The sequence below is a fragment of the Salvelinus fontinalis genome, chromosome 5 (genome assembly GCF_029448725.1).
Source record: "Salvelinus fontinalis isolate EN_2023a chromosome 5, ASM2944872v1, whole genome shotgun sequence".
NCBI lineage: Eukaryota > Metazoa > Chordata > Actinopteri > Salmoniformes > Salmonidae > Salvelinus > Salvelinus fontinalis.
The window spans coordinates 48783172-48810973 of record NC_074669.1 but is presented as its reverse complement, the minus strand read 5'-3'; the positions used below and the strand labels follow the sequence as shown (position 1 = coordinate 48810973).

Genomic DNA, 27802 nt, shown 5'->3' with positions numbered 1-27802 from the left:
CCACCAGAATGGGCTATAGGTGAGGTAGATGAACCTGTAGCCATTTTCCTTCCAACAGTATTTGGCATGAGATCCTCTCTAAGCTTTACTGGAATGTTTCTCTGAATATAGACTGCAACACCGACCCCGTTAGCATTGCTGTAGATGTTATAACCATGTATTGCTGCCGCTATGTCATCAAAGGTATTATTGAAGTCAGTTTCAGAGATAGTCAGTATATGAATGTCATCGGTTATTAACGATTTCATGAACCTTGTTTCTTAGGCAACACATGTTAATGTGGGCAATTTATTTGCACTTTTCTGGGATGCTTGATTGTTTTGATTGTTTTACTGAGCGGCTTATCAGAAGTAGACATCAATCAAATGTATTTACAAAGCCCTTCTTGCATCAGCTGATGTCACAAAGTGCTGTACTGAAACCCAGCCTAAAACCCCAAACAGCAAGCAATGCAGGTGTAGGAGCACGGTGGCTAGGAAAAACTCCCTAGAAAGGCCAAAACCTAGGAAGAAACCTAGAGGAACCAGGCTATGAGGGGTGGCCAGTCCTCTTCAGGCTATGCCCGGGTGGAGACCATAACAGAACATGGCCAAGATGTTCAAATGTTCATAGATGACCAGCAGGTTCAAATAATACACTGCAAAAAGTCAGCTCTCAAAAACAAGAAAAAAAAGCAATAAAATGAGGGAAACATTACTTAAAATAAGCAAAATTATCTGCCAACAGAACAGGAAAGGTTTACTTGCCAAAATGTTTTAAACAAGTAAAATTATCTAGTCTCAAAGAACGCAGATATCTTAAACCTAGTGCGTTCAGACTAAAAACAAGTAATTTGTCTGGATACAAAGAAAATATTTAAGAATTATTTTCTCAATATGTAGGAAAATGTGCTTAAATTTAGAATCCAACGCTATTGCAATCGTCTTGAAATAAGGCAATATGCCCAGGAATTTACAGAAAAATAGCATATTGTGCTTAAAATAAGTAATCCTGACTAAGACAAATGTACTTGTACTACTTCTAGAAATGAGATTGGCTTGCTCTAATTTCTTTTCACTTCTTTATTGAGGACTCAGTATATCCAGAGGCTGATATGGGCAGAACAAAGGATGCAAAAACAACAACAAAGGCCATTGGTGGTCAAGGTGAAAATGTAAGACCAATGGGAAGATAACAAACATAACAGTGCTTTAAACCTTCTTATAATAAACAACAAACGCCCTGCCTATTTATTAAAGGTTATCGGATCGGTTCTCAGATGGGCCAATACACACAGTTCTGTTATCGGGACTGGAAATTAAAAAATTGTATTGTGCAACCCTAGTCAGTAATTAACTTTTTCCACTCGACCATAGCCTTTTTCTATGAAGAAGTCATGTCCCGGTCATGGATTGCGTCCGAGAGGACTTCTGTCTGCAGCACAGAGAGGAGTGTCACAATGCACTTTGGATATGTGAGGTGAAAGGCGTAATAACACGCCATGAGATACGTCACACTGGCATAGATGTCCTCTTTTGGGAAGATCACCACAGGCATGGTTTCAATGGCCAGTACGCAGTTGGTTTCGCAGACATTCACGACAGGGCTGAAGAGTGGTCTCGCCTGAAGAAAGGTGTTGGGCTCTTCTGCAGACTGACACAAACACAAAGAGAAAAACAAATATGACCACAAAGACAATTCACTCTTTGTATGTTATGGTTAAGTAATAAATTCTAATACATGCACACATTTCTTACCTCAAGGATGTGAAGCATAGCCTCACTTGCATGTCCTAACTTCTTCGGTGGAGCCACAGGTGATGGGAACATATCTGGTAAATCCTTCATCATGGCGATTGAGTGCTTCACCGTTAAAAACAAAAATGGTTTCATTTGATTTACTGCAGCGTTATTTAAACAAAAATTAATCCGTTCATGGAATTCTCCGTTGTCAACAGAGCCAGTAATTACCTTTGTCCAGCAGCGGTGGCTTCATGACCTTTTTGAACACTCCATAAAACTGTGCCTTGTTGTAAAAGGTCCCCCAGCGGGTCTTCAGTTCAGGTATGAAGCGGGAGTTCCCTTGATCGAGGATCCGCCGGAGTTCATCCATAACCTGACACAGACAGACAGACAGTGTAAGACTCTGTCTGTCTATCTAGCTGGAGGCATAGGAAGCATTAGCCTGGTTACTACCAGACCGAATTCTAGCGAGCTCACTGTTTTACATTTGCACGAAGTAGTTTATCCCCGTCCCTGCTTATGGCTTCTCACGCTGCTCAGTTCCCACACCGCATCTCATTTGAGATTCGGTCTAGTGTTAACCAGGCTAAAGAGGCATAGGCCTACTTAAAATTAATACATTTGCATACATGATCCAGTTCTCTGAAGCAGGGATACGCTTGAAGTATCTTGGTAGGCCTGTCCTGCTCCTTAGTAGCATCAGAGTCGATGAAGGCCCGTCTTGCTTGGAATTCAAGGTCCAGGAGCTGGGAAACATCCTTCTGGTTGGGTCTGGCCTTGGTTTTGTACATCCCCTGTAGAGTTTTATAATGTCTCGTCTGGTTCTGTAGGCTCCCAGTAGTTTCTGATGCCAGAAAACATAACAAACCCGACCAATTAACATTTAAAAATGTAGACTGAAATTAAGACCAGTGATTCTGCTGGTACTACCCCCCCCCCAACCTCTCATTCCACAGGAAACACTGACGACTAAACAGTCACTTTGTTTCTAGTCCCTCATTTAGAGTAGTAGTAGAAGTTGCATTTATACAGAAACACTATCCACTATTTCAATTTGTGTACTTACCACCCAACTGTTCAACCTCTGGGGTGCTGCATCTAGATTGTGGGGATCTCTCCAAGATCAGGGTTGAGGAGGTGGATTCATCAGTCTCATCAGTGGACATCTCCTGGCTGCTCTGAAATCTAAGGCTTCGTGGCCTCTTTCTTGAAGGAGTCGCTCCCTGCTTCTTTTTGGGGGTTGTCACATTCTGAATCCTTTTCAAAAGCTGCTTCTTCACAGATTCCTAACAAACATCGAATCCAGAAATGAAACAATACAAGCAGACACATGTTGCCCTGATTGATCTGGATGAAGCACATCCCTCCTATTTTCAGTATCAGATGTTTGCACTTTGGCTCCCAGGTTCCAACCATGCTGCGTATGGAAACGTGTTGAATACCTAAGTAGTGACTTACCCACTCAGCTCCACTGGTTGTAGATCTGTCCCGCAGCATTGGGTAGTACTCTATGAGACGCTTCGCCATTACAGTGAGTTCACGGCTGCATGGATACTGGAAGTCATCCCCTGCTGCTCTCTTATTGGAAATCATGCTTGTTACTAGAGGTCGACCGATTAATCGGAATGGCAGATTAATTAGGGACGATTTCAACTTTTCATAACAATCGGAAATTGGTATTTTTGGACACCGATTTGGCGTTTTTTTTATTATTTATTTTTTTACACTTTTATTTAACGAGGAAAGTCAGTTAAGAACACATTCTTATTTTCAATGACGGCCTAGGAACGATGGGTTAACTGCCTTGTTCAGGGGCAGAACGACAGATTTTTACCTTGTCAGCTCGGGGGATTCAATATTGCAACCTTATAGTTAACTAGTCCAACGCTCTAACCACCTGTAACGACCCTCTTTCGGTGAGTGAGTTGACCAAGGCGCAGCGGGTTGTGAATACATAATGAACTTTATTTAACAAGACGAAACTAAACACACGGAGAACACTTGAATAATTTTACAAAACAACAAAACGAACTAGACAAACCTAAACTATGAACTTACATGAAACGAGGAACACATAAACAGGAACGACCGAGACAGTACCGTGTGGTGCAACAAACACAGACACAGTGACAATCACCCACAAACAAACAGTGAGAACCTCCTACCTTAATATGACTCTCAATTAGAGGAAAACGCAAAACACCTGCCTCTAATTAAGAGCCATACCAGGCAACCCAAAACCAACATAGAAACGGAAAACATAGACTGCCCACCCAAAACTCACGCCCTGACCATCACACACATACAAAACAACAGAAAACAGGTCAGGAACGTGACACCACCTGATTACATTGCACTCCACGAGGAGACGGCCTGTTACGCGAATGCAGTAAGAAGCCAAGGTAAGTTGCTAGCTAGCATTAAACTTATCTTATACAAATTAATCAATCATAATCACTAGTTAACTACACATGGTTGATGATATTACTAGTTTATTTAGCTTGTCCTGCGTTGCATATAATCGATGCGGTGCGCATCGTTGCTCCAATGTGTACCTAACCATAAACATCAATGCCTTTCTTAAAATCAATACACAGAAGTATATATTTTTTAAACCTGCATATTTAGCTAAAAGAAATCCAGGTTAGCAGGCAATATTAACCAGGTGAAATTGTGTCACTTCTCTTGCGTTCATTGCACGCAGAGTCAGTGTATATGCAACAGTTTGGGCCACCTAATTTGCCATAATTTTACGTAATTATGACATATCATTGAAGGTTGTGCAATGTAACAGGAATATTTAGACTTATGGATGCCACCCGTTAGATAAAATACGGAACATTCCGTATTTCACTGAAAGAATAAACGTCTTGTTTTCAAGATGATAGTTTACGGATTCTACCATATTAATGACCTAAGGCTCATATTTCTGTGTGTTATTATGTTGTAACTAAGTCTATGATTTGATAGAGCAGTCTGACTGAGCAGTGGTAGGCAGCAGCACGCTTGTAAGCATTCATTCAAATAGCACTTTCCTGCGTTTTGCCAGAAGCTCTTCGCTGTTCTTCAAGCCTATCAACTCCTGAGATTAGGCTGGTGTAACCGATGTGAAATGGCTAGCTAGTTAGCGGGGTGCGCGCTAATAGCGTTTCAAACGTCACTCGCTCTGAGACTTGGAGTAGTTATTCCCCTTGCTCTGCATGGGTAATGGTGCTTCGAGGGTGGCTGTTGTCGTTGTTCCTGGTTCGAGCCCAGGTAGGAGCGAGGAGAGGGATGGAAGCTATACTGTTACACTGGCAATACTAAAGTGCCTATAAGAACATCCAATAGTCAAAGGTTAATGAAATACAAATGGTATAGAGAGAAATAGTACTATAATAACTACAACCTAAAACTTCTTACCTGGGAATATTGAAGACTCATGTTAAAAGGAACCACCAGCTTTCATATGTTCTGAGCAAGGAACTTAAACGTTAGCTTTCTTACATGGCACATATTGCACTTTTACTTTCTTCTCCAACACTTTGTTTTTGCATTATTTAAACCAAATTGAACATGTTTCATTATTTATTTGAGGCTAAATTGATTTTATTGATGTATTATATTAAGTTAAAATAAGTGTTCATTCAGTATTGTTGTAATTGTCATTATTACAAATAAATGTAAAAAATTGGCTGATTAATTGGTATCGGCTTTTTTTTGGTCCTCCAATAATTGGTATCGGCGTTGAAAAATCATAATCGGTCAACCTCTACTTGTTACTGTATTCCTGATTAATCGACAGCGAAGATCTTTGGAAAGGATAGTCTCCTTGTCCATCACGCTGTTTTTCAAAAAAGGTGCTTCTTGATTGCTCCAACTCTGTGTCTGTGTATAAGACATACTGTGGACTGACAAGCTGTATGGTTCTGGTGGCACCATGTTGGTCTCTTGGGTTTGGAGAGGGGTGGGGGGATGGAGGGGACAGGAAGGTGGAAGAAGGGGGTGGGAGTGGGGCTGAAATCACAGGTCCCAGAGGTGCCTGGTCTACACAGGTCTGATTCTTGACCCTGTACAAGACATACATTTATTCAACGGTAATTATAAATAAAAAAGAACACCACACTGTAACAACAACCTAACAGCAAACACCAAAACAACTACACCTTTAGATACATGTATTGTAATGATGGCCAGGAAATTCTACTTTGATAAGAGGAAACACTGTCTGCATGGTTAGATGAAATGTCTCCCAAATGTCAAAATCTAACATTACCTCATTTTCACCATGAGTAAATCTCCAAATGCTTCTCCTTCTGAAGAAGTGCTCTGGCCCGAGAAAGATCAAGTAAATCTTCCTTAGAGAGGCTGGGCAGCATGTCTGTGCTTAGATTAGCAGCTGAAAAACACATTTAACCACATGGTAAATAGTTAAATAATTAGCAACTTAATCATAGTTTATGGGCGCAAAGTGTCAGGTTGATATAGGTTATGAGACATTAGCATACTGTCTTCCCTTTCCAGTTAATGCAGGAATGATTTACCAAGCTAGCTAATGTTAGCTAACAAAATTAGACTACCAGTATATCATTAATGTTGACGTCAATTACTTTAATCCAAAAGATAGTGCAAGCTAATGAAACTAACGTTAACGCTAAATTGTCTCCCATATTGAAAATCTTAGGTAGTTAATCTTTGCCTGCCTAGCTAAGATGTAGACAATGACTGACACCATCGATAATTTAGCTCGCCGTCTTTGGCGCCCTTTCTATTTATTTTCTATTGTCAATAGAAAGAGCGCCAAAGACGGCAAAGCTAAATAATCGAAGGTGTCAATCATTAGGGCACATTTACACCTCATTAACACTATTTCTGGCAATTAAGCACTCTCAATCTAACCAAAGTTCAAGTTTTTTAAACTAATGGCCGTTCGTGCAATTATTAACTGCTAACAGTCAAAGATACCTAGTTAAAATTAGAATGCTAACTTGGTTTGCCAACTTTCCAATTCAAATGAACGTAAGCTAATGTTAGCTTGCTAAGGAGAAAGGTAGACGGGTATAAACAAATTAACATTACCTTTTAATACTGCGGTTGATATATGATCCATGCCTGGATATGTGTCATCCATTCCATCTTCATTCATGGTGTTGTTAGATGACTCAAATATTTGGACCGTCTTTAACTTTTTAGTTATAGGCTTCCCTTACTTAGCTAGATAATGTGATGAACGTACGTCCATTAAGCAATATCACACGAGAGGGAGTGCTGAAAATCAGCACGGCTGTGATTCGGTCGTAGGTATGAGGCCGCAGATAATAATATTCAGTATAACAGCACGACCTTGAGTGTGATATTGCTTTTATACAACAGTTCTACAAGCGCAATTTATTAGTTAACAGTAATAAGCGACAACAGATTATGATGTGTTTATTTATTTAAGAATTTATTTGGCTCGGCCAACACACATAGTTCCACAACTGGACTGGGACACATAGTTCCACAACTGGTCTGGGACTGGACTGTTGTCAAGCACCACATATACATTTTCCTACACACTAGCTTGCTACTGCTACTTTGTGTAGGTCTACACGTTACAGTCCTCTCCTGACGACCATTCATAATTTAACTAAAATGTTATTTGGGGAAATATGTTCATCTTTGCGGTGCGACGTTTGTTTTCAATTTAAGATAGATAACGATCGTTAATGTAATTAACGGTTATTAGAACGCCTGTAAATCGGAGTGATACATGTATAGTTAAAAGTCCCAGTGCTGTTGTACTCTACTCCAATCAAATTACTGGTCGTATTATAAATACTTGTGAACATCATTTTCAGTTCTTTCCGCCCTTTTCATCGAAAGCAGTGGGAATGTTTTACTTTCGTTTGCTGTTAGTAATGTGCTGCCATCCTGTTAGAAGGTAACAGATTATTTTATTACAATGGTTAAAATGGATTGTCATTGTGTTCCATGGTGTTATTCGCCCCCTAGTGGAGCTTTCTGGTACTTAAAGACTGTACGCAAACACGAAGTAGAGAATTCGTTCTGCACGCATAGAATCAGCTAAAAACAACGCTAGGTCTTTCAGTGTAGTTATTTCTTGTCACGCTTCAACCTCGGAAAATATTTATTTGTAAGTTCGATTCAAGCATTTAGGTAGTGATGATAATCTAGTTATTGATAGAGTTGCTTACATATCAATGTTGGTTGGTTGCATTTACTCACACAAATTGCAATGCCTTTCATGTATGCCGTCAGCTGTATTACTTTGCTCGTGCGTCATGCAAACGAATTGTAAAATATACAATACTGTAGTTGTTACTGTTTCTGATTGATCAAAGACTTACAAATATTTGTAAAATTGAGCTTGGAAGCCCATTGTTTAAAGAAAATGTTTACTTATACTTATTTTCCACCATAATTTGCAAATAAATTCATTAAAAATCCTACAATGTGATTTTCTGGATTTCTTTTTCTCATTTTGTCTGTCATGGTTGAAGTGTACCTATGATGAAAATTACAGGCCTCTCTCATCTTTTTAAGTGGGAGAACTTGCACAATTGGTGGCTGACTAAATACTTTTTTGCCCCACTGTATATAAGAGGGTGCAAAATCCGTCGCACACCAGAACATAACTAGCACCAATACATACAACAAACAATCACCGACAAGGACATGAGGGGAAACAGAGGGTTATATACACAACATGTAATTTATGGGATTGGAACCAGGTGTGATGGAAGACGAGACAAAACCAATGGAAAATGGATCAGTGATTGCTAGAAGGTCGGTGCCGTCGACCGCCAAGGAGAGGGACCGACTTCGGCGGAAGTCGTGACAATGATCTTTGCCAAAGTACTGAATGGTAATATGCCAGAATTTGGACTGGTCAAAAACATATTTCTTGTCGATTCTAGGCTTTATTGTTTGGAATATCAACCATTTTGTAACGGTTTTGAGGAGGAGCAGGGATTGAACCAAAATGCAGCGGAGTTTGAAGACATTATTTATTAAAGAAAACACGAACTCGACTATACACTAACAAAACAACAAACGACGTAGACGCACCTGAACATAAGAATTTACATATAACGAAGAACGCATGAAACAGGAACAGACTACATAAACCGAAAAAACAAACCGAAAACAGTCCCGTGTGGCGCAACGACATACACAGACACAGGAGACAACCACCCACAACGAACACTGAAAACACCTACCTAAATATGACTCTTAATTAGAGGAACGCCAAACACCTGCCTCTAATTAAGAGCCATACCAGGCAACCCATAAACCAACATAGAAACAGAAAACATAGAATGCCCACCCAAACTCACGTCCTGACAAACTAACACATACAACAAACTAACAGAAATAGGTCAGGAACGTGACACATTTAAAACTATACGCTTTGATAGAAACGTCATGGCTTGGCATGGTCCCACACCTTGCACAGGCCACGGAGTTAGTGGTTGTTGAAAAGCTGGTTGATTTGACCTCTTATTACACAATTAGCAACAAGAGCCAAACTTATGTACAAGTCAAATACCATCTTGGGGATGTAATAGAATTGTACAACAGTTCAAATGACTCATAGTGTGTTCCCCAGATTTGAAAGTGTACTGTCTTTGTTCTGTACTGTATTTTGTCTACATGATTGCTGTGCTGTGTGTAAGATTGACAATAAAACAGTGAATTCCATTTGGTCATTATCTGTTTTTAACATGTGAAGAGATGAAAAGGATAAGATACTTGAAATAAGAAATTCTGACTTTGACAAAGCAGTTTTGTACTTGTCAGTGTTGATCAAACAGCTTTATAATTCTGGTAATTCTAGTTTCGAGCATTAAGTTACTCAGAACCAGTAATACAATCTCAGTAACAAGTTATATTATCTTATTAAGATAATTAAGGACAAAAAAGCTTGAAACAAGCTAAATGCTCCAACATAAAAGCTGGCTGATAAGAAGAAATATCTTGTCAGACAAAAAACAAGCATATATTGCCTTGATTTAAGATATTTAATCTTACTTAGATTTACATTTTTGCAGTGTAATAATTACAGTGGTTGTAGAAGGTGCAACAGGTCAGCACCTCAGGAGTAAATGTCAGTTGGCTTTCATAGCCGATCATTCAGAGTATCTCTACTGCTCCTGCTGTCTCTAGAGAGTTGAAAACAGCAGGTCTGGGACAGGTAGCATGTCCAGTGAACAGGTCAGGGTTCCATAGCCGCAGGCAGAACAGTTGAAACTGGAGCAGCAGCATGACCAGGTGGACTGGGAACAGCAAGGAGTCATCAGGCCAGGTAGTCCTGAGGCATGGTCTTCAAAGAGAAAGAAAGAAAGAGAGAAAAATAGAGAGAGAATTAGAGAGAGCATACTTAAATTCACACAGGACACCGGATAAGACAGGAGAAATACTTCAGATATAACAGACTGTCCCTAGCCCCTCGACACATAAACTATTGCAGCATAAATACTGGAGGCTGAGACAGGAGGGGTCGGGAGAAACTGCGGCCCCGTCTGACGATACCCCCGCACAGGGTCAAACAGGCAGGATATAACCCCACCCACTTTGCCAAAGCACAGCCCCCACACCACTAGAGGGATATCTCCAACCACCAATTTACCATCCTGAGACAAGGCCGAGTATAGCGCATGAAGATCTCCCCCACGGCACAACTCAAGGGGGGGCGCCAACCAGGACAGGAAGATCATGTCAGTGACACACCCCTCCTAGGGATGGCATGGAAGAGCACCAGTAAACCAGTGACTCAGCCCCTGTAATAGGGTTTGAGGCAGATAATCCCAGTGGAGAGAGGGGACATGACAGTGATATTTATGTTTGAGCTGATAGTGGAGGGTGAGCTGCACACAGCCAACTTCCTACTAGGGCACACCACCTCAGTGCTAACAGTATAACTCTGGTTCATAGACACATGCTTACTGCATGCAATTGCTATAGGATCAATAGAGGCATTCAAGGGACTTCCAATGCTCTTGGGATTATGTACATTTTCTGCAGAACTACGACAACTCAGCGACACAAAAGTAGGAATTATCTGAGCAGGGCTTGCTTAATTGATAAGTCATTGTCTCAACGCAGCCTTGAAATGTGTGGAAAGAGTCCAGGAGCCAAGATGATTTGGATGGACTTTGTCATGCCTGTAGAGCATCTTCTGTTTCCAGAAGGTGTCAAAGTTATCTATAAAAGGTATGCCAACAGAATGGCAGTAGTCTTTAATCCAGATATGAAGTGCTAAGGGCCTCCTGAACCTGTCATATCCGCGACCCAGCGACGGCACGGGACCAGAGATAATTGGATGCTTTTCAGAGCCTTGGAATGGCAAGCCAGATAAAATGAAACAGGCCTATTTATCTAATTAATATGAATTCGGAGGGCAGAAATATTAAATAGTTCTTTAATAAATATATTTTTATTAAATATTAAAGCATTAGACCTCTCATTAAAGGCTTACATCATACAAAGCTATACTCAAATCCAAACTGTTTCTCTAGCAGATTAGTAAGAATGTCCCCCTGTGTTGCAAAGGGCCTTTTTCCCTTTATTCAGATTACAACCTCTCACTTTCGGTATTTGAAAATGAAATGATCTCCAAAATATAGCTATTTTTAAAACAAGCGGATGGGGGATTTCTGCTTAATCCTCCAAAGACAGAACAAATATTACAACAATTTACATTGTCTAATTCTCTGTCTGTTAATAATAATTCATTTTATATTGTAAAGTGGTTTCTTGCATCATACAACACAATACAATGCAATTTACAGTCGCCTATTTGGTACATCATGTTACAGACCAAGTAAAAAAGTATTAATATCAAGCCCTTCATAATGTAAAAACGTTTTTAAAAGTCTCATGCAATGTAGGCCTGCGTTGAACACCACATATTTTTTTTATTTATTTATTTTAACCTTTATTTAACTAGGCAAGTCAGTTAAGAACAAATTCTTATTTTCAATGATGGCCTAGGAACAGTGGGTTAACTGCCTGTTCAGGGGCAGAACGACAGATTTGTACCTTGTCAGCTCGGGGATTTGAACTTGCAACCTTCCGGTTACTAGTCCAACGCTCTAACCACTAGGCTACCCTGCCGCCCCTATAGGCTACTGTAGGCTATATCATAGAAACCAAAAGCTATTTCCATGTGAAAATGTTATGGGATTTGCTCCATTGGTTTTGTTGGTAGGCCTACATTATGCTCAGATAGCCACAATAGCCTATTGGCTACTGTCTAAAACTGTAAGGGTACAGCCTAAGTGTTCATTTTAAATTCTCACAATGTTCAAGTTTCTGCTCACAAGACCTAAAATTTGCTCAGTGCCCCCCAAAATTGTAGGGAGCATTGGTCACAGCTCTATCGCAATTGTCAGCTGTTGTTAGAATGCATTAGATTGACAGTAACAGTCAGTCAGATTAGGCTCCAGATAAAACACTGGTTGATGTTGTCAAGCATATTCAGTTCATATCCATATTGTTAATATTTTTTGTGTGATTTAAATTAAGACCCCATCCCCAAAAGCGTATTCCAGCAGGCTATTGGACAATACTGTACAAGCAATGTTTACCTCTAAATAACCTCACTATTCATGTTGAATAAATTAGAATGTCAATTTCAACTAAGCAAATTGCTAAATCGTTCAGTTTACATCTTGCCTAGACTATCTGAAATTAGATGTAGGCCTATCAGGGGCTATAGGCTACCTGCATTTAGCTAAGCAAACCAATGGCAAAGTTGAATTGCAATCATAAACCAAGATTTGAGTCAGGAGCCTATGCCTATAGAAATGACAAGCCAATCTAGCAAATAGGCCATTTATAACGGGTTGTATGTAGTCTTAACATCTGGCACTTATTAAGGCACAATTTCCCGAAAAATTGCATAACATTCGTTTTTTAAATTCTTCCAAGTGTTTCTTGGGTAGAGATTTCGATATCCTCTGTCTAACTTTCATCACTCTAACTCTCCTGTCAAATGTATGCCAAAAATAGACAGAGTTAAATCGACATCCATTGATAGAAATGATCTGGCCTGAATTATCTTTTCTCTTGCAACATATTCAAATTCCTTTATTACTTTAACTAACTCGCAATACTTTTTATTTTGATGGAAACCCGATCATAACGTCATTACAAGTTACTTAGAAGATATTCCTTCTTAATTTGCTCGATTAATTTATGGAAAAACAGTTTATTGGGTTTAATGTGTCAAGTACTCTCTTGTTGCGCAAAAACAATTGGGATAGTTTTCAGGCCTTAGGTGTAATTTTAGGGTCATTGGGCTAGAAATTTAGATAACCTGGCAACCCTGCCCACAGCGTCTAGTCTTCCGGAAAGCCACACTAAAAAGAAGACGTTGCTTAGTTACAGTAGCTATTCAACCCACACATATTTAGTCTAGCTTCGTTTCATGTAACGTTAGCAAACTCCTTTCAATATGCCATTTAAAGTAACGTTACATGGAGACTGCTTGGTTATAACGGCATAGACTAAAAAACAAAGCTAGCTAATTAACCAACTGATTTGTCTTGAGTCATACATTTAGCGTGCATGCCAGGTAAGGTCGTAAAAAAAAATATGGCTAGTGTGCTTTATTGTAACTAGCTAGCTAACGTTAGCTAGCTAGGTTAGGTGGCTGACGTTAGCAGAGCTTTCTTGATAGGATCAGCCGATGTGATTCGGTCTTTTGTAGGATACTGACTTGATAACGTTACAGTAAAGTTAACTGTCTGTCTTTATGCTAGCTAGCTAACTTCCATTTGAGATGTGGATGTTTTACTTGAGCTAGCTAACGTTACTAGCTTTCCCGTCAATCAAGGCTACACTGAAGCGTTATATGCAGTGTCCTGTAGTCAAATAAATTACTGAATGCAGAATTTCTTGGGTAACGTCACTTTGGGTACTGACTGTAAAAGTGTCAGTCTTTCTACTAGCTAGGTAACGTTAACTACTAGCTAGCTTAACAGTAACGTTAACTAGCTAACGTTAACGTCAGTGATATCAAGGAACTTCCACACCTTGCTAACGTACACCTATTAACTGTTTTACTAGAGTTAGCTAGCTCTTCAATTAGAAATGTGGATGTTTTACGTTGATCAATAAAACTTGCAATTAAGTGCTAGATGCATTGTCCTGTGGTCAAATAAAATAGCTAAATGCCTTTGGCATTGGGTACTGTAAAAGTGCTTTTTAGACTTCCTTCACAGTTAGCTAGCTAGCTACTGTAGCTGACATTATGTAGGTAGCTAGATTGTGTGTACGAAGCCGTTTGTCAACAAATACAATGCATATAGCCTAAACATTACTAATGCTGGTTTGATTAAATATGTCAATCATTGATGATTGGAGGGTCACCTACAGGCTACCGTTTCGAATTTAAATGAAGTATTAACCAGCTGAGAGTATCGAATATATATATTTTTAAATGTCCCCTTATCTCTCTCCAGTTCTCGACCAGAGTGCTGAAGGAGACAACTGTTATGTACAGCCCCAAAGAACTGGAGGGCGAGGTGGATCACTCGTTTTTCGACAGCGACGCTGATTGTGACAGCATCGGCAAAGAGCAAGGGAAGAGTGAAAGAAAGAGGGAAATAAGCTCTGAGGCTAGAAAGGAGCCAGACATCCAGCCGGAGGCTACACAGACAGAGCGGCGTAGTGGTACAGAGAGGTCCGGTGGTGGTACTAGGGACCCTAGTCCTGCAGGAGTAATATTTCAACCGAGGACAGAGGTGAAGGGTCATGGCTTTGAGGCCGAAGACAGGAGGAGCAGGTCTTCTAGCATATCGTCCAATAAATCAGAGGTAGGCATGCTAATGGTGACGCTATTTGGTGAATGTTCTGTAAGAAAGGCATGAACAAGGATAGTCTGATGAAAATAACCACTGTCATCTTTTACCATTTCCCTTGTGACTTTTCCCAATAACTTTAGCCAGGGTAAAGGTGAAGTCACAAGGAGAGGGCAACAAGTACTTTATTATAAAATCAGAATGCACCCTATCTGTAACTGATTTACAGTGCACATGCAGACATAACAGCATGCAGGAGTAATAACTTGTAGTAGGAAAGTTGCAGGGCTCCCGAGGGGCGCAGCGGTCTAAGGCACTGCATCTCAGTGCTACAAGCGTTACTACAGACCCTGGTTCGATTCCAGGCTGTATCATAACCAGCCGTGATTGGGAGTCCCATAGGGCTGTGCACAATTGGCCCAGCGTCATCCTGTTTAGGGTTTGGCCGAGAGAGGCCGTTATTGTAAATAAGAATTTGTTCCTAACTGACTTGCCTAGTTAAATAAAGGTTAAATAAAAACATTTTAAAAGTCTGTGGCTTCCTCATTCTACTTTACGCCACAAGGTGGCATTATGTCACTCAATGCAACTGCCCAGGCGTGGGGTACATTGGAATTGAGGCCTAATCAAAATCAATGTCAAGGAAGCATAATTATTTGAAAAAAATACATGATTTAATCCTAAAAATGTCCATTAGAATTCCAATTGTTTTTATACAATACAGTACAGATTTTAAAAGAAACAGTAGTCAAATCAAATGCAATCCTCAATCATTCATGTTCTTAGTGATAATCATTTCAATAACACATCCATCAAAAGCTTGAGAACTGCTCCATGACCAGGGAGCTGAGTAAAACAAATATGTCAAACCATGGTCCGTTGTAATATCTGTAGTAGTTGTAAACTATATTCACTTACCTGTCTAGTCGGAGGTGAAGGACGGCAGCGGTGCAGAGGAGGTATCTAGCATCCACTCCAAGAGCTCCAGCGACATCCGCACGGCGTCATCGGCAGAGGAGCAGGAAGAAGGTGCCGATGATGATGAAGATGGCTATCATCAGAGCCAAGATGAAAGCGAGGAAGATTCAGGGAGGCCACTGGGTCAAAGGTTCAAAGATTTTATGATTTATTTTCCTTATTATTTAGGAATCCCATATTTCCTTCTCAACATTTAAATCAGGCATACAATTTATTATTTTCATGTATTTATTATTTTATGTATTTATTATTTATAAGTGACTATTGAGATTATAAATGTCTTTCCCAAAAGAGGCCTGGCCAAGATGGCAGCAAACAAGCATGTAACATTATGCAGGAGGGTCAAACTCATTTCGTGGAGGGCAATGTCTGCTAGTTTTTGTGATTTCCTTTCAATTTGTGTCCATTTAAGACCTAAACAACCACGTGAGTGGAGTTCCTAACTAATCAGTGACCTTAACTCAATGAGTCCCACCGTAATGCTGTTTCATTTTGGACTTATAAGCACTTTTAAACATTTTTGTTTGAGCTAAAGACTTCTGAGTTTGACCGTTGGATGTGTTTATTTCGTCTGCATCCGTAGATACCAATACTGAATCAGAGAGGTGCGGGTGGCTGCCTTAGTTGACATCCACATCATCGGCGCCCGGGGAGCAGTTGTTGTTGGGGGTTAACTGCCTTGCTCATTAGTCTGTGATCAACGGAGGCTGAGCTAGAGCAGTGTTTGTGAGACAAGGATGGATCCTCAAGGAGCCCGGGTCGGGTCTTACAAAAACGTCTGTAGAGTCCTAATGGTTTGAGCTACAAACTATTAAAAGATATCTACTGTGAGACTCTCACGAACATGCACATGTAACATGTTTTGCTTTATGATGTTCACAAGTTACATGAGTTGTTAGGTAAGGGGTTCTTCTACATAGAAGATCATAGGAAATCCCAGGACATAGTGTCTATAATACTGTAATAAGGTCACATAGTTGCTGTCACAAACTCCATACAGTTGTCACTGACTAGTTGGATATTCATTTGCTTCTGAGACTTGTTTTTTTTATTGACATTTTCAATAAATAAAACTTGTAAATGCAACTGTTTATTTCAAATTGTTTTGTGTTCTACTTGTAGCCCTGGTTGTCCTACAATGGTAAAAGACTTCATTATGAGGCTAATTATAGGGGCTGGACATGCCGATATATGAAAGTTGGATAAATGGAATGGAAATGGAAATGGAGCCAATTTTAGATGGGGCCTCAGGACTGATGGGGTTAATTGATCAATCAAGTACAAGGGAGGAGTGAAAACCTGCAGACACTTGCCATCCGTGGAATGATTTTGACACCTGTGCATTACAGACATCAAATCAACAGTATAGTGTTCCAATATGCAGGCAAAGCATTTGCATCCTCTGTTTACCAGGTTGTGTGAAAACTATACCCTCCCGGGTGGCGCAGTGGTCTAGGGCACTGCATCGCAGTGCTAGCTGCGCCACCAGAGTCTCTGGGTTCGCGCCCAGGCTCTGTCGCAGCCGGCCGCAACCGGGAGGTCCGTGGGGCGACGCACAATTGGCATAGCGTCGTCTGGGTTAGGGAGGGTTTGGCCGGTAGGGATATCCTTGTCTCAGTATGTAAAATGTAATAAAAATGTATGCACTCTACTGTAAGTCGCTCTGGATAAGAGCGTCTGCTAAATGACTAAAATGTAAATGTAAAAAAATGTGTTCTTATCTAGACTGTGCCATGTCATTCAGTTGGATGGGTAAGCCTTTGTTTCGTGACTCTATATTTTGTTAACCCAAGGTTGATACCCGGACCTATTGGGACACAACACGGCATTCCCAAGAAGCCTGTCAGGAAGCTCCGCCACAGGAGCTTGTCCCCATCTTCCACTTCATCCGAGTCGGAGACGGATGAGAGCTACAGCAGTGGGGAGAGCTGCTCCTCCGAGCCCTCTCACTCTGTGGACATGGTAGGATTATAACTTGTTCTTGTCTAACTGGCTTAGGCTAGTCATTCTCAATCCTGCTCCTGGAGAGAGCTGCCGTACTGCCCAGCTTTGGACGCATACCCAATGGTTACTTCAAGGAAGGGACGAAAGCAGGATGCATTTTAAGAGTATTCGCACAGGGTCCAGCTATTTGTCCCAGCTCAGCAGTGAAACACCTGGGTTGAATTCACTACGAACCAAACGGGCTGAAATGGGGAGGGACCTAATAAGAAACACGTTTTTGTAGCAAAATGTTTCACTACGGTTTGCACTAATGAAGATGAGGAAGGTAAGGGGGTCTTCTGTATAGAATATCATAGAAGTCCCAGGACATAGTGTGTATAATAAGCTCACATAGTTGCTGTCACAAACTCCACACAGTTGTAACTGACTAGTTGGACATTAATTTGCCACTGAGCCTTATTTTTCTTCATAATCTGTTGATAAGTTGAATCAGGTGTGATGGCGCTAAGCTGGGACAAAAACCTGCAGTACTCAACTGGCACAGGAGTACTGAGAATCGCTGCTAACTGTATGTCAATCTGCATAACAGTCTGGAAAAGAGCTTCAAAGGCATCTGCTAAATGACTCAAATGTAAATGTAGGCACTGTTATGGTCGCAGTAAGTTGTTCAGCAGGAGTTAAGACACTCTTAAAATCCAGAATTTATCTCGTTTTAACATTTAAAACAACTCCCTGAATGCATCTTATTCTTCCTTCAGGTGCATACCGGATGCCCAGAGCCCTCTCCCAAGCCCGGTCTCCCAACCCACCAGACTTCCATGCCCTCCTCCCCCAGATGGAGGCCCCCCAGGCTTGGCTCGGCAGCGCCCAGAGAGATGCCTCACACCACCACCACCCTTGAAGAAGAGGAGGACACCGTGACTGATGTGACCCCACTGTCCACCCCCGACGTCAGCCCGGCCCAGTCCCTGGACCTGGGAGTGGGGAGGGTCGTGGTGGAGGAGGAGGGTGTGGGGCCTGGGGGTGTGGGTGTCAGGCAGCAGCAGCAGCATAGAGGGACAGAGGGGAGCGCTCCCACTGGTAACCTCAGCAGCATACCCCAGGAGGAGGAGGAAGGGGGCTCCTGGAACCCAGATGTAGAAGAAGGTGAGGTGGGGAGAAGCAGGGGCTGAGGTGTGTGTGCGGGCGGGGGGGTCAGTCCAGGAGGACAGGAGCTATCTGAAAAAGTGGCGGTTTACATATGTTTTTATAAATATTTTCATTGTGTGTAACAGTGATAACACCAAGTAAAACTGAAATGATAACTTAAAACACAAAATATAAATACCCATTAACAAACTTCTTATAGTTTAGACTAATTTCCACTTCCTGAACACATACTACTTAAATAAAAAACATAGCCTTTTCTTAGTAAACACAAAAGTAAAAATGAAATAAATACAGTAGTCTTTCCACCATATAGTCAGACACATGCTCCATTTGTAACAAATCAGACAGCTAACTAACAAAATGTTTATCTGCTGCTTCCTCCTCTGTCATCTCTCCCTCCTCTCTCTCTGAAGCCTTCCTCAGTCGCCTGGGGAGTGGCCTTGCCATTGACTGTCCCAGTGGAGGCAGGAACAGGAAGAATTACTCCTTTAGCAACGACGAGGTGCGGCAGATTGACCGGGAGAACCAGAGGCTGCTGCGCCAGCTGTCGCGCCCCTCGCCCCACTCGAGACCGGGTAGTACGGGGGGCACCAGCACCACCAGTAGCTCCCGGAGGAGGTCCAACGGAGGAGGAGGGGGTCCGCCCCCTGTCCGCCTCTACCACAGCGCCCTCAACAGGCAGCGCGAGCAGCAGCGCATCGAGAAGGAGAACCTGGTGAGTGTTCTTCTCTTTTTGTGTGTGTAACTTATCTTTTGTCATTGGGTGTTTGGCTTTATTGTTTCAAAGTTACATTGTGTTTATTGGGATTTTTGTTTATTTCAAGCTCAAGTGAGTCAAATGAAATCAAATTAGTATTCAAATGAGTACTCAAATGAGTATTTGCCCCCTTTCTGATTTTTCTATATTTTTTAAGCTAAAGGTGGCACAACCAATTTTTGAGTGTAAGGGGGCAATTACTTTTTCACACAGGGGATTTAGGTGTTGCATAACTTTGTTTATGAAAATAGGTATGTAATTGTTGTGTTATTTGTTTCCTCGGGTTCCCTTTATCTAATATTAGGATTTGGTTGAAGATCTGATAATGTTAGCATCAAACGTATACAACAGTAGAGAAAATTAGAAAGTGGGCATATACTTTTTCACAGCACTGTAGCTGCGCCATCAGGGGCATATTATTGTGTATTGTGGTTAGAAGATCGCTATGAACTTGACGCTTGGCTTCATCCTGTGATGTACGTTGCTGCAGCAAAAGCATTTTGAAAAACTAACTCTTTACTGCCCAGAACTGTTCCATGTTATGTACAGACTAAAAGTTCTACGTCCTTAAATGAGGCCTTGCTGGCTAAACCCAAAGTCCCAAACAATCCTTCAAAGGACAATATTTCTGTGAATTTTCCAGAAAACATATGTAATGGACATTTTGGTTCCATTTGCACACAAACTCCTGTCTGCGTGCACACACTTTTAGTTTGAAAACTATAATCCTCTACTTGTGAGGCAGTGGAGGCTCCTCAGAGGATGAAGGGAGGACCATCCTCCTCAGTGAATTTCATAAAAATATTAATGGTAAAACATTAAAAAAGTTATCCTTTTTAGATTAAACTATACTAAATATAATCACGTCACAAAATAATTGATTAAAACATACTATTTTCCAAAGAAGGTCTACATTAGCCTCAACAGCACTCTGTAGGGTTGCAACATGATGTAGCTGGAGAACAGCTGACATGTTGTCAACCCGATGAGAGAATTAATCTAGTACTGAAAGCATAAGCTACAGCTAGCTAGCACTGCAGTGTATAACATGTGATGAGTAATTGACTCAGAGAAAGACAATAGTTTAACAGTTTTGAACAAATACATTTCTTCCAAACTGAAGGAGAAGCAAGAGAGAAATATACAGTGCATTTGGAAAGTATTCAGACCCCTTCACCTTTTCCACATTTGGTTACGTTACAGCATTATTCTAACATTGATTAAATTATTGTTTTCCCTCAATCTACACACAATCCTACATAATGACAAAGCGAAGGCAGGTTTTTAGAAATTTTTACAAATGTATTACAAAAAATACTGAAATACATTATTTACAGTATTCAGAACCTTTGCTATGAGACTCGAAATTGAGCTCAGGTGCATCCTGTTTCCATTTATCATCCTTGAGATGTTTTGACAACTTGATTAGAGTCCACCTGAGGTAAATTCAATTGATTGAACATGATTTGGAAAGGCACACAACTGTCTATATAATGTTCCACTGTTCACAGTGCATGTCAGAGCAAAAACCAAGCCATGAGTTCGAAGGAATTGTCTGTAGAGGTCCGAGACAGGATTGTGTCGAGGCACAGATCTCGGGGAAGGGTACCAAAAAATGTCTGCAGCATTGAAGGTCCCCAAGAACACAGTGGCCTCCATCACTATCTTAATGGAAGAAGTTTTTGGAACCCCCAAGACTCTTCCTATAGCTGGCCGCCCTGCCAAACTGAGCAACCGGGGGAGAAGGGCCTTGGTCAGGGAGGTCACCAAGAACCCGAAGTCACTGTGACAGAGCTCTAGTGTTCCTCTGTGGTGAGGACTCCACCAATCAGGCCTTTATGGTAGAGTGGCCAGACGGAAGCCACTCAGAAAAAGGCACATGACAGCCTGCTTGGAGTTCGCCAAAAGGCACCTAAAGGACTCTCAAACAAGGTTCTCTGGTCTGATAAAACCAATATTGAACTCTTTGGCTGGAATGCCAAGCGTCACGTCTGGAGGAAACCTGGCACCATCCCTACGGTGAAGCATGGTGGTGGCAGCATCATGCTGTGGGGATGTTTTTCAGCGGCATGTACTGGGAGGATCTAGGCAAAGATTTCAAAGGTGCTTCAACAAAGTACTGAGTAAAGGGTCTGAATACTTTTTATTTTTAATACATTTGCAAAAAGTTTTGCCTGTTTTGTCTTGTCATTATGTGGTATTGTGTGTAGATTGATGAGGGGGAAAAAACTATTTAATCAATTTTAGAATAAGGCTGTAACAATGTTTAAAAAAGTCACTATGTTAAATTTAGCCCACAAAAATACGTGTTTTAGTAGATCGTTGAGAAATATATAGTATTTAGCCAAAGATACATATCAGAATTTTGCCTTACTCAAGTCTCTTTCGAAATGATAAACTACTTTTCACAACAAAAATTTGCTAAAAGAGTTACTAAGATAATTTTGTCTTTGTCATATTTTCCTGTATCCATTTAAAAAAAAGTGCGACTCCGGTGGGACTCGAACCCACAACCTTTGAATCACCTCACATTCACAAGCCTAGAAGTCCAATGCGCTATCCATTGCGCCACGGAGCCACCTGTTGCACGTGTGTGAAACTGAATCTTTTGAAGTGTGTGTGTGTGTGTGTGTGTGTGTGTGTGTGTGTGTGTGTGTGTGTGTGTGTGTGTGTGTGTGTGTGTGTGTGTGTGTGTGTGTGTGTGTGTGTGTGTGTGTGTGTGTGTGTGTGTGTGTGTGTGTGTGTGTAGGGAGAGAGAGCCTAATCAGGGAGAATTGCCAGGGTTGTGTATGCTGTCTGAGAGCACAGGCCGGTCAGTGAAAGCAGACACAGTACGGCCATAGAGAGACGGTAGCAGGTGGCAGTGGACACAACAGTGGTGGCAGCACAGATTGACATTATATAGAGTTCAAGGCCAACCCCAACCTCTACTCCAACAGCCCTGCACTAAGAGAGATTTGTATTAGTATTTATTATAGATCCCCATTAGCTGCTGCCATTGCAGCAGCTACTCTTCCTGGGGTCCCGCAAAATTAAGGCAGTTTATACAATGAGAATTGTTTTAAACACTGTAAATGTTTAATTTAAAGGTTTTATGGCACAGATTACTCTATTTAAAATAGGAGAGTCATGCCTATTCCTTCCTAGCGCTCATACAATTTTTGAGTTGGATCTTGTCTTAAACTGGTTTAGCACTTAATCTACTGCTCTCCATACTTTATTTGAAGTATGGAAATATTAAACACAATCATGCACTGAGACATAAAAAAGGCATTCCATTAAAATAATCATTGCTTAGGTGGTCACTGGTCACTAATGGAAAGTACAATCTAGTAAACCTCACATAAGGTGACGTGTCGATGCAGAAAGGGGCATCTTCACAATTGCACTGTTCAATAATATGGATTTGGTGTAATTGAGGGATTTAAGTATTGGGAGCAGCATAGTCTCTCTTGACTCTAGCACCGCTTTTAAAGGGATAGTTAAACTAATTTACATATTTAGATACAATGCCTTCAGATAGTATTAATAGTCCTTGACTTATTCCATATTTTGTTGTTAGTTTGAATTCAAAATGTATTAAATAGCTTTTTTTTCTCACCCATCTACACACAATACCCCGTAATGAAAAAGTGAAAACATGGTAATTTATTTTTTGCTAATTTATTGAAAATGAAATACAGAAATATCTCATTTACATAAGTATTCACACCCCTGAGTTAATACATGTTAGAATCCCCTTTGGTAGTGATTACAGCTGTGAGTCTTTCTGGGTAAGTATCTAAGACCTTTGCACACCTGGATTGTACAATATTTGCCTATTTATTCTTTTCAAAATTCTTTAAACTCAAATTGGTTGTTGATCATTGCTAGACAACCATTTTCAAGTGTTGCCATAGATTTTCAAGCAGATTTAAGTCAGAAATGTAATTCCCCAACTCAGAAACATAGTTAGGTCCATAAATATTTGGACATTGACCAAGTTATTATTTTTTTAGCTGTCTATCACAGCACATTGGAGTTGAAATTAAATAATGAATATGAGCTGAAAGTGCAGACTTTCAGCTTTAATTTGAGGGTATACACATCCAAATCGGGTGAACGGTGTAGGAATTACAGTACTTTTATATGTGGACCAAAAGTAATTGGACAATTGGCTGCTCATCTGTTCCATTGCTAGGTGTGTTGTTATTCCCTCATTAGTTCATTTACAAGTTAGCAGGTAAAAAGTCTAGAGATTTTAAGTTTGACATTTGCCTTTGGAATCTGTTGCTGTTAACCCTGAGTAAAAGGTCCAAAGAGATGTCACTGCCAGTGAAGAAAGCCATCATAAGGCTGAAAAATCTTAACAAACCCATCAGAGAGATACCAAAAACATTAGGTGTGGCAAATCAACTATTTGGTACATTCTTAAAAAGAAAGAACGCACTGGTGAGCTCAGGAACACCAAGAGGCCCGGAAGACCTTTCCCTGATGAAGAAAATACCCTTCACAACAGTTGGCCAGATCAAGAACACCCTTGGGTAGGCGTATCTGTGTCAAAGGCAACAATCAAGAGAAGACTTCACCAGAGTAAATACAGATGGTTTACCACAAGATGTAAACCTCAAAACAGCAAGACCAGACTAGAGTTTGCCAAAAAACATCTTTAAAAGCCTGTACAGTTCTGGAACAACATCCTATGGACAGATGAGACAAAGATCAACTTGTACCAGAATGATGGGAAGAGAAGAGTATGGAGAAGGGAAGTAACTGCTCATGATCCGAAGCATTCCACCTCGTGAATCAAGGTGGAGGTAGTGTTATGGTGTGGGCATGTAGACAGGAAACCCATGGAGCGGCGCACAATTGGGCTGGGCGCAATGCACGCTGACACGGTCGCCAGGTGTACGGTGTTTGCTTCGACACATTGGTGCGGCTGACTTCCGGGTTAAGCAGGCATTGTGTCAAGAAGAAGTGCAGCTTGGCTGGGTTGTGTTTCGTAGGACGCACGGCTCTCGACCTTCCCCTCTCCCGAGTCCGTACGGAAGTTGCAGCGATGGGACAAGACTGTAACTACCAATTGGATACCATGAAAAAGGGGTAAAAGTAATAAAAAATATATTTTAAAAATCTATCAAATAAAGGAAAAACGCTGCAATAACAAGCAGGAACTGAAGACCGCTGCAGTAAAGGCCTGGCAGAGCATCACAAGGGAAGACACCCAGCATCTGGGTATGTCTATGGGTTCCAGGCTTCAGGGAGTCATTGACTGCAAAGGATTTGCAGTATTAAAACATCCCAATTTAATTTATGATTATGTTAGTTTATCCAATTACTTTTGTGCCCCTAAAATTGGGGGGCTATGTATAAAAATGGTTGTAATTCGTACACGGTTCATCCAAAACCCTTAAATTAAAGATGAAAGTCTACACTTAAAGCACATTGTGATTGTTACCTTTCAAATCCATTGTGGTGGCATACAGAGCCAAAATTATGGAAGTTGTGTCACTGTCCAAATACTTATGGACCTGACTGTACACTGACTTCTTGGTAAGCAACTCCAGTGTGGATTTGACCTTCTGTTTTAGGTTATTGTCCTGCTGAAAGTTGAATTAGTCTCACAGTGTCTGGAGGAAAGCAGACTGATCCAGGTTTTCCTTTAGGATTTAGCCTGTGCTTCGCTCTATTCCGTAGATTATTTTTATGCTGAAAAACTCCCCAGTCCTCCTTACTAGCATACCCATAACATGATGCAGCCACCACTATGCTTAAAAATATGGGGAGTGGTACTCAGTAATGTGTTGTATTGGATTTGCCCCAAACATAGCACTTTGTATTCAGGACATAAAAGTGAAATCACTTTGCCACATTTTTTGCAGTATTACTTTAGTGCCTTGTTGCAAACATGTTTTGGGGTATTTTTTATTCTGTACAGGCTTCTTTCTTTTCCCTCTGTCAGTTAGGTTAGTATTTTTGGAGTAACTACAATGTTGTTGATCCATCCGCAGTTTTCTCCTGTCACAGCCATTAAACTCTTAACTGGCCTGGGTTCCTTCCTCTCGGCAACAGAGTTAGGAAGGACGCCTGTATCTTTGTAGTGACTGGGTTTATTGATACACAATCCAAAGTGTAAATAATAACTTCACCATGCTCAAAAGTATATTAAAATCAAAATTAAATTATATTTGTCACATTGAATGTAATTTATTTTGGGAAACAGACATATACAACAAAATGGACAATGTGGACCCAGAGGATATCACTTGAAAGTATTAATTAAAACACTTGTTTCCAAAGTGGTTCTCAATGGTAAAAACGAAAACGTATATAATGATTTAAAAGGCAAGACAAAATTACAAACAACCATAAATACATTCATTTATATTGACATCCTGAAAAGTGGCACTATTCACTGCACTTCTCCCTAACCTTAAAAATCAACCATATTCATTTCACACTAAAACAATCTATTCATTGCAAATCATACCGATCCTTCAAATAAATACATCTGACCAGCAGTAGGGGGCACAAGAGGCAGTGTAGTGTTTTTTTCTTACTTAGACAATGTCCAAATGAAAACCTTTGCCTGCTTTTTAAAGCTATTTTTACTTTTTCTTTGCATGATCTCCAAGGGAAGGCTATTCCATAGACAAATGACTCGCAGTACTGTTTACTCTTGGGATTTTACAAGACATAAGACTAGATCTGGTATTGTGACTGTGTTGGTTATAGAGTAGACCATATCAATGTGGTTTTTCATGTAACCTGGGGCACATTTAATAAGATGTCAAACATATGATTTAAGTTTAAGTTGGTCCACTCTGGACTCGAAAGGCAACAAGCCCACTTCCCGGAACTCCTGTACCCCCATGTGGGTCCTAGGGGGGACATTCAGCATATACCTGATAACATTATTTTGCATAACCTGCATTCTCTTTTTCAGCTTTTTGATAGCCCACTATACCAAGCAGAGCAGACATAATCAAAATGACACTGAATCAAGGTTGAGGCAAGCAGTTTCTTAACTTTAGTGTTAAAATAACTAGTGTTACGATATAAACATTTCAATTTGTTCACCATTTTAGAAAGGATTTTAGCAGCAATTAGGTCTCTAGAAAGGGATTGATCTAGGGACACACCGATAAGATACTTGTTTTAGATTCCATCTCCTTGCCTGCACAGTTTACCGTTATCTTGTCAACCCTAAGCAATCTACGTTTTGTTACAAACAAAATCGATTAAGTTTTTCCCAAATGTAATGACAATTTGTTGTCAGACCACCAATCTCTAACAAAATGCAATTCTTTACTCAGGGTCTCCTCAATGTAAACTGTAAACTGTATCCTTTCCTGATACCAGTATGGCTGAATCATCAGCATACAGTAACGTGCAAACTCTTGCTTTATCTGGCATATCATTAACGTATATAAAAAAAAATAGAGAGGCCCTAAAATTGATCCCTGCGGTACTCCACAGGATATTTCTTTGGCCTCTGACAGAACATCACCAACATTACATACTTATGTTCTGTTGGTCAGATAAGACTGAAACCAATTCACTGCTACATAATTTAGACCCGTGCATTTCAGTTTCATCAGGAGAATATCATGGTCCACAGTGTCAAAAGCTTTCTACAAGTCTAACATGACCATACCTGCATAGGTCCCCTTCTCACTTTCCTGCTTAATGTGGTCAAAAAGGTGGATAAGTATCAGTGGAATGAGCTGTTCTAAAACCAGATTGTAGTTCATAAAGAAGTTTGTGCTCAAGAAGGTATCCCTCAAGTTGATTAAACACTTATCTCTCAACAACTTTGTATAAGGTTTTGAGGTTTGACACAGGCCTGTAAGTTATTACATTTGTTTTACTGCTCTTCTTGTGGAGTGTAACCACCCGGGCTGTTTTGAGATCCTTGGGAAATGTACCACTACTAATAGAAAGGTTTACAAAATGCGTTATCATTTTAGCGGTGACACAAGCACTATCCTTTATGAATCTTGCACGGAGGTTATCCAGCCCAGTTGCGTTGTTTGTGCTCATTAAGCATAGTAGATTGGAAACTTTGTCCTCTGTTTCCATGCACAGCTCAAACAAATAATTTGTGATACCTCTGCTATGGTAGAATTTGTTAATGAAAGACTAGCCATAGTGTCCAGAGCAGGTGGGTAACTTCTTAACCAGAGATGAGGCTATAGTGGTAAAAAAAATGGTCTGGTCATGACATAAAATATCATCAATATCCAGGCCAATACTACAGGATTTTACCTTATGGGGAGGTTTTGAGCCAATATCCTTTAAAATTTTCCACAGTTTACAAGGCTGATGTAAGTTGTCATTAACGACGTCTATATAATGTTGGGATTTGGCCTTATCCATTTTTTTATCTTGCCTGGACTCTGCAGTTAATATAACCATCATAATCTTGTTCTAGAGTTGTCCTTCTGCATCTGAATCTGGACCCTTTTCTTTATGAGGTCTAAGAT

The 27802-nt window shown here is 40.5% G+C and overlaps 2 protein-coding genes and 1 non-coding gene across 4 annotated transcripts in view; 1 reads left to right on the top strand and 2 right to left on the bottom strand.

Moving 5' to 3' along the window:
* Positions 1–1060: 1060 nt before the first annotated feature.
* Positions 1061–6093, bottom strand: LOC129855759 (uncharacterized). The gene is made up of 7 exons (XM_055923762.1): positions 5977–6093; positions 3180–5770; positions 2788–3007; positions 2351–2565; positions 1950–2094; positions 1737–1841; positions 1061–1632 (listed from the first exon to the last, which is right to left on the bottom strand). Exons 2-6 carry the CDS (start codon positions 3312–3314, stop codon positions 1759–1761), a joined length of 798 nt encoding a protein of 265 aa, XP_055779737.1. The 5' UTR covers positions 3315–5770; positions 5977–6093; the 3' UTR covers positions 1061–1632; positions 1737–1758.
* Positions 6094–13037: 6944 nt separating this feature from the next.
* The window catches only part of cfap97 (cilia and flagella associated protein 97), a 32297-nt gene continuing 17532 nt past the window's right edge, over positions 13038–27802 (top strand). For both annotated transcript variants that reach the window (XM_055923761.1, XM_055923760.1), the window contains exons 1-6: positions 13038–13281; positions 14171–14524; positions 15436–15617; positions 17281–17449; positions 18190–18577; positions 18994–19295. In XM_055923761.1, the coding sequence (XP_055779736.1) occupies positions 14204–14524; positions 15436–15617; positions 17281–17449; positions 18190–18577; positions 18994–19295 (1362 nt within the window). In that variant the 5' untranslated portion in view covers positions 13038–13281; positions 14171–14203. The remainder of the gene's footprint in view (positions 13282–14170; positions 14525–15435; positions 15618–17280; positions 17450–18189; positions 18578–18993; positions 19296–27802) is intronic.
* trnar-ucu (transfer RNA arginine (anticodon UCU)) lies at positions 21824–21915 on the bottom strand. Its single transcript is given in 2 exon segments — positions 21824–21859; positions 21879–21915. It is a non-coding gene; the product is annotated as a tRNA-Arg (tRNA).